General features: G+C 36.2%; 1 protein-coding gene across 1 annotated transcript in view; it reads left to right on the top strand.

Annotated features, from left to right (window-relative positions):
• Positions 1 to 23,489, top strand: part of LOC126812404 (protein mono-ADP-ribosyltransferase PARP4) — a 62,725-nt gene extending 39,236 nt beyond the window's left edge. The window contains exons 34-37 of the mRNA XM_050538780.2: positions 3,988 to 5,790; positions 9,580 to 9,869; positions 15,010 to 15,109; positions 16,158 to 23,489. Coding sequence (XP_050394737.1) covers positions 3,988 to 5,790; positions 9,580 to 9,869; positions 15,010 to 15,109; positions 16,158 to 16,543 — 2,579 coding nt within the window. The 3' untranslated portion in view covers positions 16,544 to 23,489. The remainder of the gene's footprint in view (positions 1 to 3,987; positions 5,791 to 9,579; positions 9,870 to 15,009; positions 15,110 to 16,157) is intronic.
• Positions 23,490 to 24,683: the final 1,194 nt, after the last annotated feature.

The following is a 24,683-nucleotide window of genomic DNA, read 5'->3' as shown; positions in this document are numbered from 1 at the left end:
AAAACGCTCAAGGGTGACCGAGGTTCACCCGGTAGATTCCGAAAGAGGACACCCTAGGCTACTAAAATCATTCATAAAAAAAACTTTGTATACAATTTCCAGGTTCAGCCATAGTTCTGCCGGACTATAGTAGACTAGGCACTGGCCAGAATACTTGAGAGAAATGTCAAGGACTTGAATAATGTTGATTATGGCATTCTGTTGAATTTAGAATTTTTGACTTTTTTCAGTGTTTTTTTGTGAACTGTGGAACTATGATGACCAATGTTGCCATGAAAAATTATATTACATGTATATGTATTTTTAAGAAATATTTTTCCTGGTAGCACATGATCCATACTTGCATAATGTAACTTTTGTTGGCGCTTTGGGTGATTAGCAATTTTATATCTTGTCACTGTAAATTGTCAAATTTTTCCCCACGGGCCAGGGGGATAGTCATGTACGGTATATATGCCAGGGTTCAAAGCAGGGATCTTAATCAGCTGTTTTTTGTCGGCTTTAGCTGCTTGAAGTTCCATCAAGCCGATTGTTAAAACAATGAACCAGCCACTATGGTATCATAAATCTACTTTCGGCTAAATTAAACCAGTTAATTATTATTGTTAATTAAGTAGTTAATCAACTTGCTTGTCGGCTACAATAACAGTCATACCTTAGTAAGAATCGGCCACGTGGTTCATAATCCGAGTAATTAGCACCCGGTAAAAAAACAAAACAAGCTTGCTGATTATTCATAACAGGTCCAGTAAGTTACCTTGAGGAAATAGGCCATTTGGCAATCGAAGGAAGACGATACGATCTCGGAATGGATTGTGTATCTATCGCGCACCTTCAATGCGCTGTATGAATTCCAGGTGCACCGGTAGATATTAAGATAATAATTGGATTATAATTTAATGGTTTCACTGACCAGTTGTTAGTTGAATTTAAATCTTAGTTAAATATAATCCTTGGATAGAACACCGAATACACCGAGAAACAGTCATTAATAATATATTATGAAGCTCCAATGCCGAATCCCCAATGACACGTGACATAGGTTAGAATTCGGTAAAAAAAAACAAACCCAGCAATGCTAGTTTTAGTTTTAAATAGCGTTTACCGTTGTGATTTTTTATTTTATACACATATTGTCGTTATTATTATTGAAAGCTATATGGCACAGTCGTATGGAATTTAATTTTAAAACCATTTCAATTATGGTTGTCACGTGATCACTGTGCCGTGTGTCTATCATGGACGAATGAATAAAAACATTTGCAAGTTAGTGATAGAAAAAAAAAACACCCTACAAATTGTGTGTTAGGAAGAAATACCATGGTGCTGTATCAACTTATATGCATCGAAAAAAAAACGAATACAGTAATTTATTCAGATATATTACTGACATGAATTTCAAGCCGGTACGTGAATTAAATATGGATAATTTTCCGAACAGTGTACAATTGTCGTTATATTTGTGTTAAAAATCTGTAAATAGGAGAACAGCCTTTCCCTGATTTCTCTGAGCTACTAGTTTTATTCTTATTTGAACTCTTCATGCTTGATTGAGGATGTGCGGTTGCCCTCTTTATATAGTTGGTGGGGACCGGAAACATGTGACGTCACAGATGGACCGGAGTCAATCTTTAACACTAGAGTCGATTATTCCAAAATTGTGCAAAGATATTCAGCTAAGAAAATTGCTGTCGTAATTATGCATATTTGCATAGACTCAAGGCTCCAATCCTTTTTGACTTTATAGTTTAAGGTTTTTTAAACTAATGAGGGCTTAGGAATAACTCTATTGGGTTATGGGGATGTTTGTGCTAATTTTTTATTAGTTTTCGCTGTGGGGGTACCACAGCTAAAATGATTGGGAACTCGTCCCGGTTTTCACTCTCTGCCCTGAGTTAGGCTAAGAATTATGCTACTATTTCGCATACTTTGAAAAGTGGCTCTTGGAAAGTCTTTTTCGAATTCTACAAGGAGCTCACGAAGTTGGTTTTGTGTTTCTCGATTGAAACATTGTAAAAATACCCAGTCATCTTTATTGAGGTTCGATTCTGCCAAGTCATCGCGATTCTATGTGCGAAAAACTGGCTCAACTCCTTCACAAAAAGCCTCCCAGTTACTCATGGTTGGGAAAGGTTTTTGATGCTATTATTTGAACAAATTTCATCACAGTGAGGCAAAATAGGACCGATACTCTGTTTCACAGCGGTGTCCAAGATATCGACTTGGTGTTTAGATTTCTGGTGTCGAATGAGATATATTTTTGGTAATTACATACAATAGAATATGATATTCACAATACAAATTACCAAGAAGTATTTTTGTTGAAGTCTGGTTATATTAAAGGGAACGGAAGATTAAAATTTAAAACCCAGTTCCTACCAGGACATCATTTGACCCAATTCTGGCCAATTTGTTTCAAAATGGATTAAGAACCCTGGTTCAAACGGTTAAAATGTGCGTTTATAACCCAAAGATCTCGGTTCCTTTCTGTGTTCGTGCATATCAGACTTTAACTTCCTGATTGTATGAAAAGTCATGTTTTTAGGCTAAATAGGTACTTCAGTCTGATTGGTTGAGACTTTGGAACACAATAACTCTCCTTCTAATCGAGGTAGAATGTTCAAACTCGGTGACTGCATTCGATCATGCCCATTTTCCACTATGGCTAAGCAGTGATAAGCAATTTGATTGGTTGAGACTTTGGAACACAATAACTTTGGTCCTAATTGATGAGAGTGATGAAACTCAGAGTATAGATGCCTTATATCAATACCTTGATTAAGACTTTGGAACATACAACTCTGCTTTTAAATTGACTAAGTTCGATTGTGAACATTTTCTGCTTAGACTAAGTATAGATAATGAGTTGATTGGTCAATACTTTTCAAAAAGATAAATGTGCAGTTAATTAGTATATGGCATCTATTTTTGGGGGGATTTGGACGGGGGTCATCAGCCTCACTGTTGGCTTGGTTATCTTGTTCTCTGTCCATTGGGTTATCTTGTTCTCTGTCCATCTCTCGCAAAATGTGGGCGTATAGTGTATCTTGCTTGGCAACTGCTTGTTATCTAATTTTGATGAAACTTAAAATGTATGTTTATATCCCCAAAATCTGAGTTCCTTTTGATATTGACACATGTCGGACTGTAACGTCCTGGATTACATGTTTGGCCCCTTATTGTATGAATATCGCTTTTTTTTTTTTAGCTTGTCCCTTGTCCATCTCTTGCAAAATGTGGGAGTATCTTGTATGGCAACTGCTTGCTTCAAATTTGTGACCATCTGTGGCTAAAGGATCCTCATGTCGCATGTCATCGTATAGAAATACAGTGTATAGAAGTATTGTAGGACGAAAATTGTGAAAATACATTACTTAATGTCTCTAGGTTCATGTCCCAAAAGCTCAAAATAAAAATCATAACATAAGTAGGTAAAGGTTTGCATTTAATCAGCCATATGCATCAACAAACATGCGAAAACAAAGGAAAAAAACCTGCTTTTTATGTTTTTTTGCAGTATTATATCGAGCGAACCACCGGGACTTTTACAACAAACTTTCAGAATTAAATGCAGAATCCCAATATATCAATACCGGTAACTCAATTTTCATTTTTTGATCCATGAAGATCCTTTAGCTGGAGCTGGTCACATTTGGTTGTAAGAAATTGCGGTCGTGAGAGAATAAACCCTATTGATTTTCAGCTTTCCATAACTTTTCGTTCCAGCGTAATCCCCCCCCCCCCCTTTTGCGGAAAACCTTGTGAACTCCATATAAGCTACTGTTTTTAACAGATGAACCCTATTGATATTCAGTTAGTTAAGAATTATCCCTCATTTCTGAAAACACTGTGAACGCGATAGAGGCTATAGTTTTTAACCGAAATATTGGGGTCATAAGAGAATGAACCCTATCTATTTCCCTTTTATCCATCCATCTGTTGAAAAATGTTGGTAGTTGCATGGCAACTCTTTGTTTTATATTAAAGGGGTAACAGAACTGACAGCTGTAAGAGATAGTATAAATGAAACAGGAACAGATGATAGCATGGATATACAAATAAAGAAAAGCGCAAAAAGTAAAAAAAAGATTTTAGTACGTAAGAGCCAATGTATTCAGCAGATCAAAGATGAGTCAGATTTGATTTCTGACTTTGAAAGGCCATCGCAGAAATCGGCATTTTCATTTGGATCAAAGCAACCAACAATTTCTGAAAATAAATCTGGATTTAGCGCAGTTAATAGAAGAAGTAGATTCTCTGGTTTTGGAGCAACAGACTCAACATTAGGGGGTAATACTAAATTATTTGAGGAAGAACCTAACTGTTTTTCTCTTGCATCTGAACTGGCTGAATTCTCTGATTTTGGTTCAAAAAGCTCAACATTTGGAGCTGGTATGGATGGTGGATTATTTGGATCAAAGCAACCAATAATTTGTGAAAATAAATCTGGTTTTAGTGCAGTTACTACAAGTAGTGGATTCTCTGGTTTTGGATCAACAGGCGAAAATAAATCTGGTTTTAGTGCAGTTACTACAAGTAGTGGATTTTCTGGATTTGGATCAACAGGCTCAACATTTGGGGGTGGTACTGGTAGTAAATTTTTTGAGGAAGAACTTAAAACATCTGACCAAGGTCAATTCTCTGATTTTGGATTAAGAAGCACAACACAACCATTAATTTCTGAAAAATATGGATTTGGTGCAGTTACTACAAGTGATGAATTTTTCGGTGGAGGTGGTAAGGTTGGTGGATCATTTGACTCAATTTTTGAAAAGGCTCCATTAAGTGCAGTTACTAAAAGTGGTGGATTTTTCAGGACAACCATGTCAAGTAGTCAAAGTGGATTCTCTGGTTTTGGATCAACAGGCTCAACATTTGCGGGTCGTACTGGTAGTAAGTTATTTGAGGAAAAACATAAATCATCTAGATTTAATGTAGTCACTAGAAGTAATGTCAAAGACCAGCAGTCTACTAATAATGTATTTTCTGAATTTAGAGCTACACAACATTATGGGCCACCACCACCACCAGCAACACTACCTTCAACACCAACACACCTAACACCAGACCAAAATTTCATTTCAGCTGCTGCTATTCCACCCATGCCCGCTCAAACTATGAAACAGCCACCCCCAACAAAAGCAATAACTAGGGCACAACAGGCACAGCAGCAACATCAACCGATGAGTACTGGTATTCATCCCCTCTCAAACACATTTTCACAACTGCAACATTATGGGCCACCACCACCACCACCACCACCATCTGTAGCACCGCCACTATTACCACCACCACCACCAGCAACACTACCTTCAACCCCAACACCAAAACAAGACCAATATGATTCTTTCATTTCAACTGCTGCTCTAACTTTGAAACCCCAATCCAAAACAATAACTAAAGCACAACAGCCACAGCAGCAACATCAACCGACAGGTACTGGTATTCAGCCCCCTTCCCTCTCAAATACACAACCACCACTGAAACAACCTACAGTACAATATTCCTCAACTCAACCTGGTACTGCTATTCAACTCCCAAGTACACCAGTACCATCAAGTACACCACCCCAACCTAATAGAGCTCTGTCTTGTAGAGGAAGATCATCAGCAACTAGAGCCAAAATGGATAAATCTTCTATACCACCACCACCGCCAGTACCACCATCTAGAGATACAGATCATAGTTCACATCTACTAGCCCTATGCAACGCACGTGGTCAATCATTGACTGGTAGAGAACCATCTTTTAAAGCCCAACCACAAGAAATACACAGTAGATTGAGTAGAGGTAACTGCTTTTATTATTTGCCCACATGTCTGTCTGTCGTCCACAGACTACATTGATAATCTGATTGCTATCAAATTGATTTTGTTTACATTAGTGAGATGAAGAAGGCTATTTAATTTATTCTGAAGTTATGGCCCTTGTTTCACTTTGTTGATGCTTGTGAACATTTAAACCATTTTCATTAATAGTGGCTAGTGTTACAGCCCTTGTTCGACTTTGTTGAACCTTATGAACGCTCTAATGACAACAGTTACCATTCGATTTGTATGAAATTTTTATGCGTTATTTGGACTAATGAAACGAAAAATCCTATTGAATTTCAAGAATTTCCGTTCATTACTTCTAGAGTTATGGCCCTTGTTTAACTATTGAACCGTTGTTGTGAATGCTATGACAATAAAATTTTTATCCTATATGTATGAAATTTATAAACATCATCTAAATTAGTGAAACAAAGAAACCTATTGAATTTCAACAATTTCCATTTATTGTTTCTAAGAGTTATGGCCATTGTTTTACTTTGTTATACCTCGTGAACCTCTAACGATAAAAAGTTTTATCCTATATGTATGAAATTTTTATGTATCATCTAAATTAGTGAAACAAAGAATCCTACTGAATTTCAGCAATTTCCATCAATTACTTCTCAAGTTATGGCCCTTGTTTCACTTTGTTGATGCTTGTGAACACTTAAACAATAACAGTTATCATCCGATCTGTATGAAATGTATATACATCATTTCAATTAGTTGAACGAAGAATTCTATTGAATTTCAGCAATTTCCGTCAATTAATTCTAGAGTTGAACCTTGTAAACATTCAAATGACAAAAGTTATCTGATCTGTATGAAATTTATATATGCATTATTCAAACTAGTAAAACAAAAAAGCCTGTCTAATTTCAACAATTTCTGTACATTACTTCCAGAGTTAAGGCTCTTGTTTCAGTTTGTAGAACCTTGTGAACCCTTAGATGACGAAAATTATAATCTCATCTGTATGAAATTTTCTTGTAAATGCTCCAAAATACCCACAAAAGAATAAATATGCGACAACCCTTGTCGATCGCTTGGCCGATTTAGCTGCGGTGGGCGTATGTTTCGTTGCCTGCAAACCTATCTTTTATGTTTTCTGGACCCTTTACACAGTCAATAATTTCAATCAATAATTAGATTCTTTTAGAAATCTGGGCCCTTATTCACGAAAACTTAAACTAAGATACAATCAAAATTTTAAGAAATATTGCAATTCGATTGGCTGACCAGTAAAATCAATTTGCATATATCCAATGAATTTGCAGTATTTCTTAAAATTTTGGTTGTAACTTAGTTTAAGTTTTCGTGAATAAGGGCCCAGAATTCAAATTATTAGAAAACTATTATGAGTTATATCAGAATGGTAATCAATAACATATCTATAAAGATATCATATTAAGGACATATAAAAACAAATATTCTGGTTCTCAGACAATCCTTTCAAACAATCTGATCCGGCAGTGAGATTTTTATTTTTGTGTTTCTATTTTGTCAACGGATCATAAGGCTAAATGACTTTAAAAGGAACATCACATTTGAAGGTGGTACATTTATCTAATCTGTTTTTTCAAACTGTTTGATTAATCATATTTGGGTAACATATCTAAAAAATTGCTTCTAAGTTACTGTAAATACTTTTATAAAAAGTAACTAATAATTGTCTCATTTAGTTCTAATGTGAATGTTGCTCTTTCCACGTGTACCTCTCACCTGCATCCTACATTACAACATGTATCGTGATATGCAGGATAATGATTATTCACAAAAGAATGCACTTAAAAGATCTGTAAAATTAAGTAGATCATGCAGATGTAAATGATAAAACTGAAACAATTTTTCAATTGTCCTGTTTGTTTCAAGGACAATATTGATGTCAGTCATTATCACATATGTGATAGAGATGGTTAAACACATTCCAAATATAATTTTAACACAGAGATCATTGCTACAATAGCTGAGTAATACAGGTTTCCTGAATCGGAAGTGACGAACGCCAAAGGAAAAGACGAGGCATCCCTCTATATAACTGACTGAAGTGACGAGTGATAACAAATACATGGGCGAATTTCTGCTCACTAATAATTCCTTCCAAGACCAAAAGTTGTGTGAGACTGTGAGAGGATATCTGAAAATTCATAAAAAGAATTGACTGCCACTAGATAAGAGAACACGAAAGAAAAACAGAAAAAGTCTGTGCATTACCATGTTTTTATAAGGTATAGAATGAATATAAACAAAGGAATGTACAGACTTTTTCTATTTTTCTCGTGTTCTCTTATATAATGACATTCAATTACTTTATTGAATTGTCAGGTATCCTCTTACAGTCCCGTATAACAACTTTTGGTCTTCGAAGGAATTATTAGTGAGCAGCAATTCGGCCGTGTATCTGTTATCTCTTGTCACATCAATAGAGGTATGACTCGTGTTTTCCTTTGGCGTTCGTCACTTCCGATTCAGGAAAACTGTATTACTCAGCTATCATAGCAATGATCTCTGTGTTAAAATTATATTTGGAATGTGTTTAACCAGCTCTATCACATTACTTGATAATGACTGGCACCAATATTGTCCTTTAAGATTGTTTTATGTTTTATTAACATTTATCAGCAATATTTAAAGATACATTCCAACAAAAGTATTTATAGGGTAGTTATTTGATATGTATGGAAAGTAAAGACACTCAATCGTACTATAGAAATACAGGATTCCCAGAAAAACACCCATGCGATACCCACAGGACAAAGTTTAAGAGTGTCCCTAACAAGCAGCATGTCTCCTCCAGTGGCGTAAATGAGTGCTTCATATGTGTTGATCTAATGGCTAAGAGTTGTGAAAACAGTGAACTTTTGGTTGAATATGTTTTTAGTCTTAAATATATTATCAAATCACATAGTTTAAGTTTAGTAATCAATCACAATATTCTTATTTCTTATTTTTGTCCACTGTCTATGTCCATCCATCATACTTTTTGGGGCTTTAATTATCTCTATCTGCTTCTAAGATAGAAGGGGAGTCATGTTGGCTAAGTGGGTAATGTGCTGGCTCGCTAGCCTATTGGCGTGCACGTAAAAGATCCCTTGGCAGTTGGAATTCGATATAAGAGTAGGCCACACAGTGCCGCTGCCGGGGCAAAATTTCCCTCATAGCACACTGCTTGGGATATGCCTATCTTCAATAGCCCAGTCGGAGCAGAACAGTAGGATGTTCAACCCAATTTCATTTCATTTCTAAGATAGAAAGTGAGGGGTTGGATGACCGAATGATTAGCACGTGCGCGCTGTATCATAAGGTCTGTCATTGATTCAACTGTCATGGTTTCGATTCCCCGGTTGTACGTGACAAGGAGTAGGATCCTCTGTCCAACCTAGTGGGTTTTCTCCGGGTCCTCGGGTTTTAAAGTTTGGCAGCCCTTATGGCATACAAAAAGGTGACCACCTGACATTGAAAGTTGGGACAAGCTTACAAGTGTTTTTATTGTCAGATGACATCATGATATTCTGATAATAAGCCCATCGCCATCTTTATGTTTCACAAAAGCTAATTGATGGGCCTGTTTTTAATCCAACTGAATCTAAGCCTGGAAATTGGCATTGATATTTTGATTTTTTAATCTAAATGAAGTGTTGAATAATCAATTGGGTACATATTAACATGTTTGATAATTTCCGAAAAAATGAATGTCATGCATCGGTACTTCTTCCTATTGATCAGCTTATGTCATTTAAAGTTAAACCTGTCATTTATTTTACAGCATGCAGTCGACCTAGACTTAGAAAGGAGGAAGAAAAACTTCCAAACTATGCAACACAAGAATGGTCAGTAAATGACATGGACGAGATGATGTTAAGCAATGATCAAGCGGAAAAATTAAACAATTCACTTCATGAGTTGGCATGCAAACCCAAGAAGAAGCGAAAATTTAACCTACTGACTTATTCCAGTGAAACAACTCAGTTTGGAATAGGATTTGATATACCATCTATTTGTGTTTATGAGAAGATGACATTCAACTTAAAAATATTACTCTCATTACAAGAGAAGGTAAAATATCAATTTTATGTGAAATATTGATAGATACAGTTTAATCTTGAAGACATGGGTTATGTCATGGTCAGCTGTCGCTTTTGTCACAGAATTTTTTCTCCAATTTATAATTTTGAAAGAGACAGATATAAATTCTTTCTGGCACATATGCAACACCAATTGACACAGTTAAAGACTCAATACATACACAAAGAATTCTCACTCATGGAGTACATATACTATTCAAAAAAAGTAGCGGATATTTGATTTTTAAGTGTTATTAAAGTCACCTAATGAAACTGACGAAGAAACAAATGACAAAATGAAATGAAGTTCACATTCATCGATTTATTCCAAATGATCGTTAGACTAAGTAAGGCACAGACTGACCATTATAAGGGTAAAATGATACCCGGGGTCAAACAGCAAAGTTACCACAGCATCACAACCAAGTCAGTAACGGGTAAATCCTCCTCTGTTTGCCAAACAAGCATTGATCCGACGTGGCATACTCCTAATGAGACGTCTAAGGTCATTTTGGTCCAGATTGTCCCATTCCTGTTGCAACGCAGCAGCAAGTTCTTGGACATTGGCAGGACGTTGTTGACGTTGACGTAACCTCTGTCCAAGCATGTCCCAGACATGCTCGATGGGGGAGAGGTCGGGACTCAGTGCTGGCCAAGGTAATGTGGTGATGTTCTGTTGTTGGAGGTAACCTGTAACGATCCTGGCCCTGTGACATCTTGCGTTGTCATCCTGGAAGATGAAACGGCGGCCATGACGTCGTGCGAACGGCACAACATGGACTGCCAAGATGTTGTCCCGGTAGTACTGGCCTGTAACACGCCCTGCAACAACATGTAAAGCCGTTCTTCCAGCAACAGTGATGCCTCCCCACACCATAACAGAACCACCCCCAAATCGATCATGTCTGATGACGTTAACGTCTTGGAAGCGCTCGTTTCGACGACGCCACACCCTCCTACGTCTGTCCAAAAAATCAACAGTGAACCTTGACTCATCTGAAAACATCACATTGCTCCAGCGTCGATTATCCCAGTGTTAGTCGGGCGGGAAGGTGACCCCTATGCAGTCGATTCCGAATCGTCTGGCCACTCACTCTCACACCAGTGTCTGTTTGAAGACGAGCGCTGATCTGATTTGCTGTGATGACACGATTTCTCAAGGCCAAGGTACGGATAAATCGATCCTGGGCTTGAGTTGTCGCCCTTGGTCGACCTGAGCGTGGTCTGTCCTGTACAGATTGTGTATCACGGTATCTGGACCATAGCCTGCTTATGACAGACTGAGAAACATTCATCGTCCGCGCCACAACCGCCTGTGTTGTGCCGATCTGTAGCATGCCAAGGGCACGTAACCTTTCATTTTGGGTAAGCCGACGCATATCAAAATTTGTTTTCTGGTCACTAAAACAATTAAACTGATGTTTCCACCCTGGAATTCAATGCCACAATGACTGTAACATTCAAAGTCAGAGTCGTGCAAATCTTGGGTTGGACCCCCATGATGATCCCAAGCATCACCTGCATTCCATGCGGTAGCTATTGGTGCGTTTGGGCGTCACATGTAACTGGAAATGTTTCTTCTGTTAGGTTCTATAGTGACTTTTTTCGTAGTCATTTGCATATTTTAGTATTATGCCCCCAAAATCAAATATCCCCTACTTTTTTTGAATAGTATATATAGAGTGTCATATATAGGGAAATTTTTTGTTTGTGTTATTTTTACTTGTTAATTTTTATAACAAATAAAAATAAGTGGGGGTGCCCAAGTTCAGATTTTGTCGTTGATACCGTGTGGTTGAAAAGTTTTTAATCTAATAATCCAATGTAATTCAATTGTGCGTCTGTTGGTTGTGGAAGTGTATAACTCAGGGTCTGAGCCCAGTTGTTTAATTATTTGGTAGTCCAGGTCTCGACTAGAATGTCTCGGTAAGTTGAAGTGAGAGGCGACTGGGGTGTCTCTCTTGTGGGTAATGTCAGCAAAGTGTTCTTTCAGCCTAACGCGGAACAATCTTTTCGTTTCACTAATTCCAGCTTGATTTCCGGTTTAATAAACCATTCCATCTACCTTTCACGTTTTCCTTTTTCTTTCTTCTCTTACCTTATTATAGCCTCCGGGCCTCAGACCCGCCCTGGGCCTGCCTTCTTTTCCCATCCAATCTACCCGGTCTGAAGAGTTCAATACAAACGAAAATAGTTCACCGCTTTTTGCCCGAAATCCCGGCAGAAGTATAGACACGTCTACCTCGCACCATACCTAAATCTTACTTTAGGTTAATCCTGAATTGAGCCTCAATACCGAACTACGGTATTCGAATACTCATGAACTGCCACAAGACCACATTCTGGCAATATAATCTAGTAACCTCGGCGACCCCGCCTAATACTCACCCCGGTAAATCATATTTACGGGGACTATTAACACCGAACCCCGGTGCCTGGCATATTCATGAACCCCGCCAAAATATCAAACCCCGGTATACCAACCCCACCAAATTATACCAAACACCTGTATAATCAACCCCGCCAACCCCGCCAAAATTTACCAAACCCCGGTAAACTGACCCCGCCAACCCCGCCAAAATTTACCAAACCCCGGTAAACTGACCCCGCCAACCCCGCCAATTCTCGGAATAGTATAAATAGACCTCCGCCTTTGGAGTCTAACCAGTCTGAAGGGTTCAATACGAACGAAACTAGTAACTTAAAAAACCAGGGATAACTAGAAGATCGCCCTTTTCTTTCTACTTTTGTTAATTTTTTTATAGCCCACATCGATATGTGGTCATATATTGCCGTCGCCCCTGTCTGTACATCCGTCGTCCACAATTTCTTGTGAACACTTTACAGACTGTATTTATCATCTGATGAAGAAATGTATTTAATTTCAATAATTTTCCCCCGCCTTTTGAAGAAAGCAGAGATAGGCAATTTGATTGGTTGATGCTTTGGGACACAATAACTTTAGTTCTAATTAAGTGAGAGTGATGAAACTTGGTGTGTACCTTGACTAAGTTCGATAATGAGCATTTTCTGCTCAGGGTTAACAGAGCAATAAGCAATTTGATTGGTCGAGACTTTGGAACACATTAACTCTCCTTCTAATTGAAGGAGAATGTTAAAACTTTGTGTAGGCGTTCATTAGACGTTCTATGGTTGAGACCATGGAACACGATAACTTTGGTTCTGATTTGGTGAGAGTAATGAAACTCCTAGTGTAGGTTCATTATATTAATAAGTTGACTAAGTTCGATGATAAAAATTTTCTGTTTAAGCTAAGTAGCAATAAGCAGTTTGATTGGTCAAGACTTTGGAACATAACAACTGCTTTTAATTGAGGTAGAATGTTTAAACTTGATGTAGATGTTCATTAGGCTAATGTCTTGACTGATTTCCTAGTAAAGCAATTTCATTGGCTGATGCTTTGGGACAAGATGATTCTAACAGATGGTGAGTGATGAAACTTAGTGTAGAGTTTCACTACCAGGTACTGCAAAACCTTGACTGATTTTGATCATGAACATTTTATGCTTAGACTAAGTATAGATAATCAGTTTGATTGCTCAATACTTTTGAAAAACATAAATGTGCAACCAATTAATATGTGTAATCTTTTTATTTTGGGAAAATAAGTGAAAATAAGAATCCTATTGAATTTCAGCAATTTCTGTTAATTTCTTCTACAGTTAAGGTCCTTGTTTCACTTTGTCGAACCTTATGAACACTCGAATGATGAAATTTATCATCTGATCTGTCTGAAATATAAATGCATCATTTAAATTAGTGAAACGAAGAATCCTATTCATTAGTGAAGTGAAGAAGCCCAGTAAATTTCAGCAATTTCCAATAATTTCGTCTAGAGTTATTGCCCTTGTTTAACTTTGTCAAAACCTCGTGAACCCTTGAATGACGAAAGTTATCACCCAATCTATATGTAATTTATATGGATCATTGAAATTAGTAAAATGAAGACGCCTGTTGAATTTCAGCCAATTACTTTGTTGAACCTTGTGAATGTTCGAATGACAAAAGTTATCATACGATCTGTATGAAATTTACATGCTTTATTTAAGTTAGTAAAACAAAAAAGCCTGTAAATTCCTTCCAGAGTTAAGGCCCTTGTTTCAGTTTGTAGTACCTTGTGAACCCTCAAGTGACAAAAATTATAATCTGATCTGTATGAAATTGTCTTGTACATGTAAATGCCCCCAATTACCTACGAAAGAATAAATATGCAACAACCCTTGTCGACAATTTAGCTGCTTTTGACGTATACTATTTTTTTTTAAATTTATATCTATGGTATAAAGGTGAAATTTATTTTAGTTAATAACACACTAAAACACTTACAAATTGGCGTGCACGTAAAAGATCCCTTGGCATATGGAATTTGATATAAGAGTAGGCCGTAGCGCTGCTGCACGGGCAAAATTTCCCTCATATCACACTGTTTGGCCCAGTTTAGGAGCAAAACAGTAGGACGTTAAACCCCATTTCATTTCATTTCATCACTAAAACACTGTTGTATTATTTTAATCCCCCAAAAGCTGAATTCGCTATATGGAGTCGATATCAAGCGTAGTTTATGAGAAATTGGGCTGTATTTGTCCATTCAGGTTCGTAACTGAGACTTCCAGTGAATAAACCTTATTTACTAGTAATTACATTGTTAATTATACAGTTACATTTGGATGAGCCAAATATTTATATGCTTCTTTTCCTTTATAAAAGGTCTCATTGTCGCTGTGCATGTAACACAGATATGTCAAGAGATGAAGCTAGACAATAGTGAGTCTTCATCTGGTTAGGAGAGTAGATTTGATAGAATGCATGACAACTGGGACCAAAGAACACCCGGGCCAAGACCACTCAGACCAGTTGAACCTAATCCAAATGTTATTATAGTATGTGAAAGAAAGAAATCTTGGTCCAAGTGATCTATCAGCTGGTCTGAGTGGTCAATTGGTTGGTCTGTCTGGTCTTGGTCTGCATGGTCATTGGTCTGTGTTGTCTGGTTACCATTTGATTGTGCCAACTGTTGTACGTCGAGCCTAATGACTCATCAATAAATGCTTGTATGTTGCAAGTATTCAACTCCTTATTTTGTCTTTTTATATATTTATTTTATAATACAGGAAGGTTATTGGAAATTTGGGAAAGAGTTCAATGATTTACTTGGTGTTAATGAAGATAAATGTAGACTACTATTGTATAGTTGTGGTATCCGATCTCTTGGTATGTTAAACTTTATTTAGAAGCATATTATGTTTTTGCTCAAACCTGTTACAACAAACCATTCTGTCAGCACAAATCACATACAGCTGTCTATTCTGCAATTACATAAATTGTTGAAAGGGGGCTGTATCTGTGCAAAAGTTGAATTCTCATAACTTCAATAGCACCAAAACATTCTTATATTGCTGAAAGAAGAGATGCTGTTAGAACTTAAATGTGATAATTCATGACGAAACATATTTGATCAAACTTTTGGAGCCTAGAAAGCAAGTTTCCTTCAAATTTCAAGAGAACATCATTCTATAAATGTTTTAACCCAATTCTAAAAAGGCCTATTAGACTAATATAGCATATTCCGGTATTAGTGGTTACAAGCATTTTTAATTTGTCAATCATTACTACACTTACTACTGTAAAGTGCTGTTTCTGATTAGTTATCTTTCTCTGTGTCCAGATCCTGATTCCACTTGTAGGTATATGCTGATCATAGATATAATGTCTCTAGAAACTGGACATATGTACACTATGTAGCTTTATACAATCCCCTAGAGATGTCAACTCACAGTTTATCTGCTAATGCAGTCGGAGAATCTAGTAGACAAATGAAACCATATCACCCATAATTGCGATCACGTGGCAATGATTAGAGAGCTATTAAGTATTAATGTTATTAATAGAATATGGCTTTTAGTGGAGACAACTTTTACTTTAGACAAAGATTTCTGGAGGCCTTTTTGGAGCCACTGTGACTCAGTATCATGCTGGTTGGCTAATGAGGACGTTCCAGGTTCAATCCAGCCTGGTTTCCCTTTGTCAATAGTGCAGGACAGAGGGCTTAGCAAGGGAAAGCATCTAGCTAGTCTTTCAGATGGGACGAAAACCCTTTGGGTCCTGTATACACATGGACTTGACCATAAAAGTTGGAATTCGAAGAAGAGTAGGCATAAACGCTGTATTATAGGCAAAATTTCCTTCATGCGTAGCATAATCCATGGTGTATGTCCATCTTCACTAACCCTATTTCATTTCATTTGTTCTTATATTTTAGGTGAAAAAGTAACTAAGGATATCATGAATCTTTTGTCAACACTAATAGCTCTGATCCGTATTCTAGAGGATTTATTAAGTAAAGTACAGCCTCAAAAAGAAAGTCCATCATGGAAAACCCTGCTTCAGAATTCCTCAGATAGAATGTTGCTTATCAATCAGCTTGATTCCAATGATGCCCAAGAAACCTGTGAATCCATAGATAAAGCAATACAGTTTTATAATTCTACAAATGATAAATACCCATTGGTATATTATACACTTGAATTAGGTGACGACTGGATTACTATTGCAACCAAATTGTTAGGGACATACAGGGCCAGTGCTACTGTTAAGCCATATATGCCATTAAGGGAGCAGACCTCAGAGGGATGGTGTGTATACTAGCCCTTGAGGGACGCAGTTTTTGTATTTGAGAAAAACAATTTTTTTCTTTAAAAAAAAACATTATTTTTTAAAATTTTAAACGATGTTCTAGGTAGTTGGCCTTGCACAGACCTCAGAGGGATGGTGTGTAACTAGCCCATGAGGGACGCAGTTCTTGTATTTGAGAAAAACAATTTTTTTCTTAAAAAAAAACCCATTATTTTTTAAAATTTTGAATGATGCTCTAGGTAGTTGGCCATGCGCAGACCCTGGGAATATACTCAGCATTACTGTTTAAATTTATAGTAATCATGTGAAGTCATATATTTCTATATTAAGTTATATGTAGGAATATGTCATTTTAAATGTTTTGTATGACTTTTAAGAGTTTATTTTCTATAACAATTTTATATATAAGCTATTTATATCAACATGGTGTTGTTAATACATGTATTGTTAACTAAAAGGAGCAACATACCAGAATACAAGCCACATATATATATGTATATTCTAAACCTCAAGAAATATTACTAAAACAACCCGTTTAAGTTCAAAATTATTCATAGGTCTGAGTATAAATATAGAAATAATTTTAAAAGCCCTTTCACACATGGCTGTCCATTCTTTGCACATTTATTTTTTGCCAAGTAACAGAATAGAACATAATATGTTTTTAAAACATTTATGCACCATCTGCATAAAAAGATCAAAACATCTCAAATACCGTTCACGAACGGCTGTCCATTCTTTGCACAGTTTTTTTTTTTAAAGATCAGATTTGCTTTGTTAGATAACAGTTAGAGTAGTATATGTTTTAAAATATTAATGCACCACCTAGTTTGTTGTTTTTTAGATATATTTTTGTCCCCCGCCTTTCGAAGAAAGCAGGGGACTATTAAAATGGGTTCGTCCGTCTGTCTGTCCGTCTGTCTGTCCGTCCGTCTGTCTGTCCGTCTGTCTGTCCGTCACACTTTTTGGGACACAATAACTCTCTTCCTAATTGAGCTAGAATGTTCAAACTTGGTGTATGTGTTTATTAGGTCAATGCCTTGATGGAGTTCGAAGATGAGCATTTTCCGCTTAGGGTAAGCAGAGATAAGCAATTTGATTGGTTGATACTTTGGGGCACGATAACTCTCTTCCTAATTGAGCTAGAATGTTCAAACTTGGTGTATGTGTTGATTAGGTCAATGCCTTGATGGAGTTCGAAGATGAGCATTTTCCGCTTAGGGTAAGCAGAGATAAGCAATTTGATTGGTTGATGCTTTGGGACACGATAACTTTAGTTGTCCCCCGCCTTTTGAAGAAAGCAGGGGACTATTAAAATGGGTTCGTCCGTCTGTCTGTCTGTCCGCCTGCCTGTCCGTCCGTCTGTCTGTCCGTCACACTTTTTGGGACACAATAACTCTCCTTCTAATTGACCTAGAATGTTCAAACTTGGTGTGGGTGTATATTAGGTCAATGCTTTGATGGAGTTCGAAGATGAGCATTTTCTGCTTAGTGTAAGCAGAGATAAGCAATTTGATTGGTTGATGCTTTGGGACACGATAACTTTAGTTCTAATTAAGTGAGAGTGATGAAACTTGGTGTATAGTTTTATTACATCAGTACCTTGACTAAGTTCGATGATGAGCATTTTCTGCTCAGGGTAAGCAGAGCGATAAGCAATTTGATTGGCCGAGACTTCGGAACACAATAACTCTCCTTCTAATTGAGCTAAAATGTTCACACTGCTTCTAATTGAGGTAGAATGTTTAAACTTGATGTAGATGTTCGTCTTGACTGAGTTCAATGATTAACATATCGATCTCAAGCTAAGCGGAGATAAGCAATTTCCTTGGTCGATGCTTTGGGACAATATAACTTTGATTCTGTCTGATAGAGAGTGATGAAATTTAGTGTATAGTTGATAAACAGTTTGATTGCTCGATACTTTTGAAAAAAATAGATGTGCGATTAATTAATATGTGGCATCTATTTATTTGCGGATTTCGGCGGGGGACATCAGCCTCACTGTTGGCTTGTTTCATATAGTTTTAGTATATGCCCACATTTTCATCTGAACGTATATTGTTGTCGCCCCTGTCTGTCTGGACATCTGTCTGTCCGTCCATCCAGGTCACAAGTTTTATCTGATTTTGACGAAACTTGAAATATAGGTTTATATCCCAAAGATCTCGGTTACTTTCGATATCCACACATATCAGACTATAACTTCCTGGATTATGGCCTCTGATTGTACGAAAAAAATCCCGTTTTTAGCTTGTGGTCCCTCTAGAGATCACAATTTTTATCTGATTTAAAAAAATGTTCGAATATATCACCATTACACCATAATAAGGGTTGGATTTGAATTTCGCGAAAATCAGACCAAAACCACCAGCAAATAGTGTTAAAGTATGTAATATCAAGGTTGTGGACACTCTAGAGGTCAAAATTTTTATCCCATTTTGATGAAACTTGAAACAAGTGTTTATATCTCAACAATCTCGGATCCTTTCGATATTCGCATATCGGACCCTAACTTCCTGGATTTATTGTACGAATAAATCGCAATTTTAGCTAGTGGTCACAAATATTTCACAGTTACACCCGGATGATGTTTGAGTTTGAATTTTGTAAAAATCAGACCAAAACTGCCTGACAAAATGGCCGCTGCAAATAGTGTAACAGTATGTAATACCAAGGTTGTGGACCCTCTAGAGGTCACAATTTTTATCCAATTTTGATGAAAATAAAAATATATGTATATATCCCAAAGATCTTGGTTACTTTCGATATTTGCGAATATCAGACGATAACTTTTTGGATTATGGCCCCTGATCGTACAAAAAATCACATTTTTAGCTTGTGGGTCCTCCAGAGGTCACATTTTTTATTCGATTTTAAAAACCATTTTAATATATCACTGTTACACTCTGATGATGGTTAAATCCAAATTTCAAGAAAATCGGACTGAAGCTGTCAGACAAAATAGCCACTGCCTGAAAGCAAATAGTGTAAAAGTGTGTAGATTGTGGACCCTCTCTATAAGTCACAATTTTTGTCCAATTTAGATGAAACATATAATATATGCTTACATCCCAAAACTCTCAGTTCCTTTCAATAATCGCACATTTCAGACCATAACTTGCCGGTTTGTACAAAAAATTGCTGGGGTTTTTTTTTGGCTCGTTCTCTATCTAGCTCTTGGAAAATGTGGCCGTATCTTGCCTGGCAAACGCTGGTTTACAATATGTTGATGTTTTTATTACAGCAGGGACCAGACAGGGAATTATAATTTATAATGTTTACAAAATTTATAAAAGATGTTTTGTAAAAGTTTTCTTGATTATCTGGGGGTACATTTTATAGGGCTGACCCTGGTGAACAGCACGTACAGCATGATTTACATGAAAATCATGGAGAACACATTACCATTTCAGAAGTCAGGTTGCGTTTTTGAGGACATTTCATGGGTTCAATTCTGTGTTTGGGATGGAGCCTTATTGCTCAGGTAAAGTTGAAGATGTGGTCACAAATATACAATGCGTCTATTCAGAGTAACATACCAACTTGACGTTTCTTTTGCTGCTTAGTATATTTTCTGTTAGTGACCTTTATACTATAGACAATGGTAAGTATATCCAATTAAAACCACAGTGTTATTATATGTAAATGTGTATCAATTTAGTACCATCTCTTTGTAATTACATTATTTATAAATAGTCCCAAGTACTTTAAAATGTTATGAAACCAGTGTTGAAATCAGTTTGTATCGGCACACCTTTTATCTTTTCACCGTAAAACAAGCAGCTTTACAGTTGTGCTAATATTTTTGGGTATATATTACAGGTCATAGATTGAATTTTCATTTCCATTAATTTTTATCGTTTTCCCTTCACTAATAATTATTGTCATGCGCATGTATCATAATAATGCCATGACATCATTTAATTGTTTACTATCTCATTATTAAATGCTTGATGATACCTTTAGTGGGTGAAAGCGCTAGCTAAGATGAAATTATTTTTTCCTTTCTAAAACTTCATATTTCTAAATACATTTACCAGAGAGTAGAATCCTTTATGTATATTAAAACAACTGCTGTATTGTCTATTCAGCAAAAACTGATATATTAGTTTTCCAAGAAACCTAAATCTACGGTCATACTTTTCCACTCATTACATGTTTTGTGGCATGTAAGTATAGGATATTAACCTACCCGAGGTTGATATGATTTTGTGATTCCTACTCCACAACTTTAGTTTAAGGGATGGTAGGGTACAACTTTCAATATCAGCCCACCAACTCAAAGACTTTGAAGACTTCTGATTTAGTTTCTATTCAGTTCTAAAAGTAGGATTTAATTTCATCATTATGCTAGTATTTTATATTCAGCCTCACATATCACACAATGCAGATATTGCTTTATCATTGATTTTAAGAAGATCACCATTGATTGGTGAATTGTTGCTACCTTAGTTTTAAAACAGAATATTCATTCCTTATATTTTGTTATATTTAATTTTTTTGAGATTTTTATTACAAATGTTTGCTATATTTAAACTTTTATGTAATATTTTTGTAGATCAAACAACGTATATGTCACCCTTACAACTCAATGACTGCCAATATATTACACACTCTTATTCTTAAACTCTTGTACAATTGCTGTCATTGAAATTCAATATACAGTAAACTGTAACACATAAATATACCCGTAGCTGTTTTCCATAAATATGTGTTTTGGTTTTTACTAAATGCCATTTAAAGATTATTGTAACACATATGTGGTATTATTTATTACTCTGTCCAGTTACATGTACTAATGCCTCTAAAAGATTATAAATTTCAATATTTTCTATTTTCTAGACTGTTATTTGACATTGAAGCTCCATGTAATCACTGGCCTAAATCACTATTAATGACCCAAATGCAATTCGATATGAATATTTGTTAGTTGTTTTGACACAACTTCAGGAGTTATTGGATTATGATGAGTTGTTTAAGGCTGAGATATGGTTGACTTTGGTAATGAATACATTCGTGATATTGTATAACTATAATTTAAAACTGTGATATCAATTGCTTTGTACTATATTTAGTATATTATTATAGAAACATGTTTTTTATGTGGTTATATGTGAAGGTATATTGTCTTAACATGCAACTGTCGTCCATCCAGAATTTCTTGTGAAAGTCGCGGATTATGGCCCATGGTTGTTTGAAAAATCGCATTTTTAGCTTGCGGATTCTATAGAGGTCACAATTTTTTTCCAATTTTAAAAACTGTTTAAACACATCACCATTCCACCATAATGAAGGTTGAATTCAAATTTCGGGAAAATTGAAATGAAATCCGATTTTGATGAAACTTAAAACATATCTTTATATCCCAAAGATCTCAGTCCCTTTTGATATTTGCACATTTCAGGCCATAACTTTCTGGATAATTGCCCCTGATTGTACAAAAAATCATGTTTGTTTTTAGCTTGTTCTCTATCCGTCTCTTGCAAAATGAGGGTGTATCCTGCCTGGCAGCCGCTGGTTAAACTTGCAGGTATTTTTCATTGGATCATCAGGAAGTTTAGAACTTTTTTGAGAGCAAATCGTGGAATTATCAGCCTGTTTACATTCAAACTTAGAAATATTTAAAGATAAAAAAACGCAGTGGGATTGGTAATAAGAGTATAAATTTTGTGATTTCAAATTTTTAAGGCGTTTCACTGAGCTATCTTTCCATTCACAATTTTACATTCTAATTGTGACAGCAATACAGGATAGGGTCTTCGATGGTGTGTTCATTAGGACATCAAGTAGAACTCTATCAATTTTCAATCATATTGTTCAGAGTTATCTCTGCATTGATGTTTTGATAAAGGACTAAATGTAATTCTTAAAACTTGGTTCGATTTTTTAAAAATTTACACAGCAGAATTTGTTGACAATGATTTTAGATCAAACATGAGTGACTTTGCTGCTGGTGGGCATATTGGGGTCCAGATAAGTTCAGTTAGTAGTTAAGTTTGTTAACATAAAATGAAAGCACCGTTAAAATTTGTATTTTGACAAAACAAGAAAATAATTGTTTAAATCTGACACTTTTTTTTTCTAGAAAAATTGTGATATTTATTGCCTTTTTTTAAAATTAATTTTAGCTTAATTTCAATAAAAATACATTTTTTGAAAACTGTTGTTATAAATATATATTTATAACCAGACAGTTTGTCTAACTAAAGTTCAAACAGTGGAAATGAGCATGTTAATGTATTAAGGTTGATCTTGTGTTCAACAAGGATTTTAACATCCCTAGTTTGTGCCATAGGTCTTAGGTTAGATTTGCCCTAGTTGGCTGAATTATTAATCTATTTTGCATTTTGTTTGGTTTATAACTACAAAAATGTTTTAGGAAAGCCGGACCCTTGAAAATAGGATGTGATGTCATATGTAACTCAAGAGCACAAAAGTTGTTTATGAATTGATCACTAAATCCCCAGTCATTCGAAAAATTAAAAAGAAGCATGGTGTTTTAACATCCCACTCAACTAGGTCATTTTGGGACTAACTTTGTAAATCTTTATTTAATGAATCACATGCACGCATGGGTCTTTAACAGTGAGAGGGACCCAGGAGAAAACCCACAGGGAAAGGCAGATGGCCTAAAAACGGCAGTGTTTTCAATATATTTATTTAAGAATTTTAATAAATTTTTAGACGACTGGAAACTGGTCTTGGGTCTACTTATGGCAGAAGACGTTACTGTAGCTTTGAAAAGTCAGAGGAGAGGTCTCCCTATGGATCATTTACATCAAAATCATTAAAAAACACAATTTTCCCTGATTGGCCCTCGAAGTTTGGACTGACTGATGGACAGATTTGTGTGGTAAAAAGCATACACACTCCAAGTGAGTGTCAGCAAATTTAATTCGACACTTGCAGTGCCATATATGAACAGGGCCCACAACAGGCCCCCCCCCCCCCCCCCCCCCCCCCCCCGGGCCCTGGAACAAGCAACTTGGAAGATACATGTTCTCTAACGTCATTTTGGCATTTATCTGGGTTAACTGGAGGTCACTTTGTTAAAATACAGAAAATGAGATTTAACACAACAACATATGATATACTAAATACATGAACAGCGTTTTAGTTTTACTGATGTAATAATAATCAGATGTAAACGATTTTGACAGGAAATTTTAAGCAAGCAAACAAATGGAAAACAAAAACTGTGACCATCAAATGCCAAAATACTATGTGTTTATTGTTTTTAATACCCAAAATACAAGCTTCTCCTGGAGATATTAGTGTCGTATTACGTTGTCATTGGTCGGAAAAAGGTCTGCAATTGGCAAAAATATCGAAATTTTTAGCAACTAAAGAAAAGATGGTAAAAGTTTGGCTTACAGTTCGTTTTTATACGCCCACATTGAAATGTGGTCGTATATTGTCGTCGCCCCCGTCCGTCCGTCGGTGGCGTCCACAAGCAATTGTGGACGCTCTAGAGGCTAAAGTCAATATCTGATTGACTTTAAATTTATACACAGTGTTTAAGGTCTTGAGACGAAGAAGCCTATTGATTTTCAGCGATTTCTGATAATTACTGCCAGAGTTATGGCCCTTGATCACTTTGAAAAATCTTGTGGACGCTCTACAGGCCAAAGTTAATATCCAATTGACCTTAAATTTATACACAGTGTTTGAGGTCATGAGACGAAGAAGCCTATTGATTTTCAACAATTTCCGATAATTACTGCCAGAGTTATGGCCCTTGATCACTTCAAAAAATCTTGTGGACGCTCTAAAGTTATCATCCGATTGACTTCAGATTGATACACAGAGTTTAAGATCTTGAGACGAACAAGTATATTGATTTTCAATGAATTTTTATGACTTGAACAGTTAAATCCATGATATTAAAAGCTTTGCATACAAAACGTTAGCATGGGGCAGAACTTTATAAAAACCAAACAAATTCTAATAGTTTTCTGATAATTACTTTGTGAGTTGTTGTTCTTAATCAGATTTTAGTGTATTATAAATGTTTCATTACCGAAAAAAGTAAAAATATGCGACAACTCTTGTTGACTGCCCGGACGATTTAGTTGCTGTGGGCGTATGTTTCGTTGCCTGGCAACCTATCTTTAATAATCACATACCAGTCAGCCTACCTAGAGGGATT

This window comes from Patella vulgata, chromosome 2 (assembly GCF_932274485.2).
Source record: "Patella vulgata chromosome 2, xgPatVulg1.2, whole genome shotgun sequence".
Taxonomy (NCBI): Eukaryota; Metazoa; Mollusca; class Gastropoda; family Patellidae; genus Patella; species Patella vulgata.
Note: the sequence above shows the minus strand (reverse complement) of the source record. Positions and strands in the feature narration are given on the sequence as shown.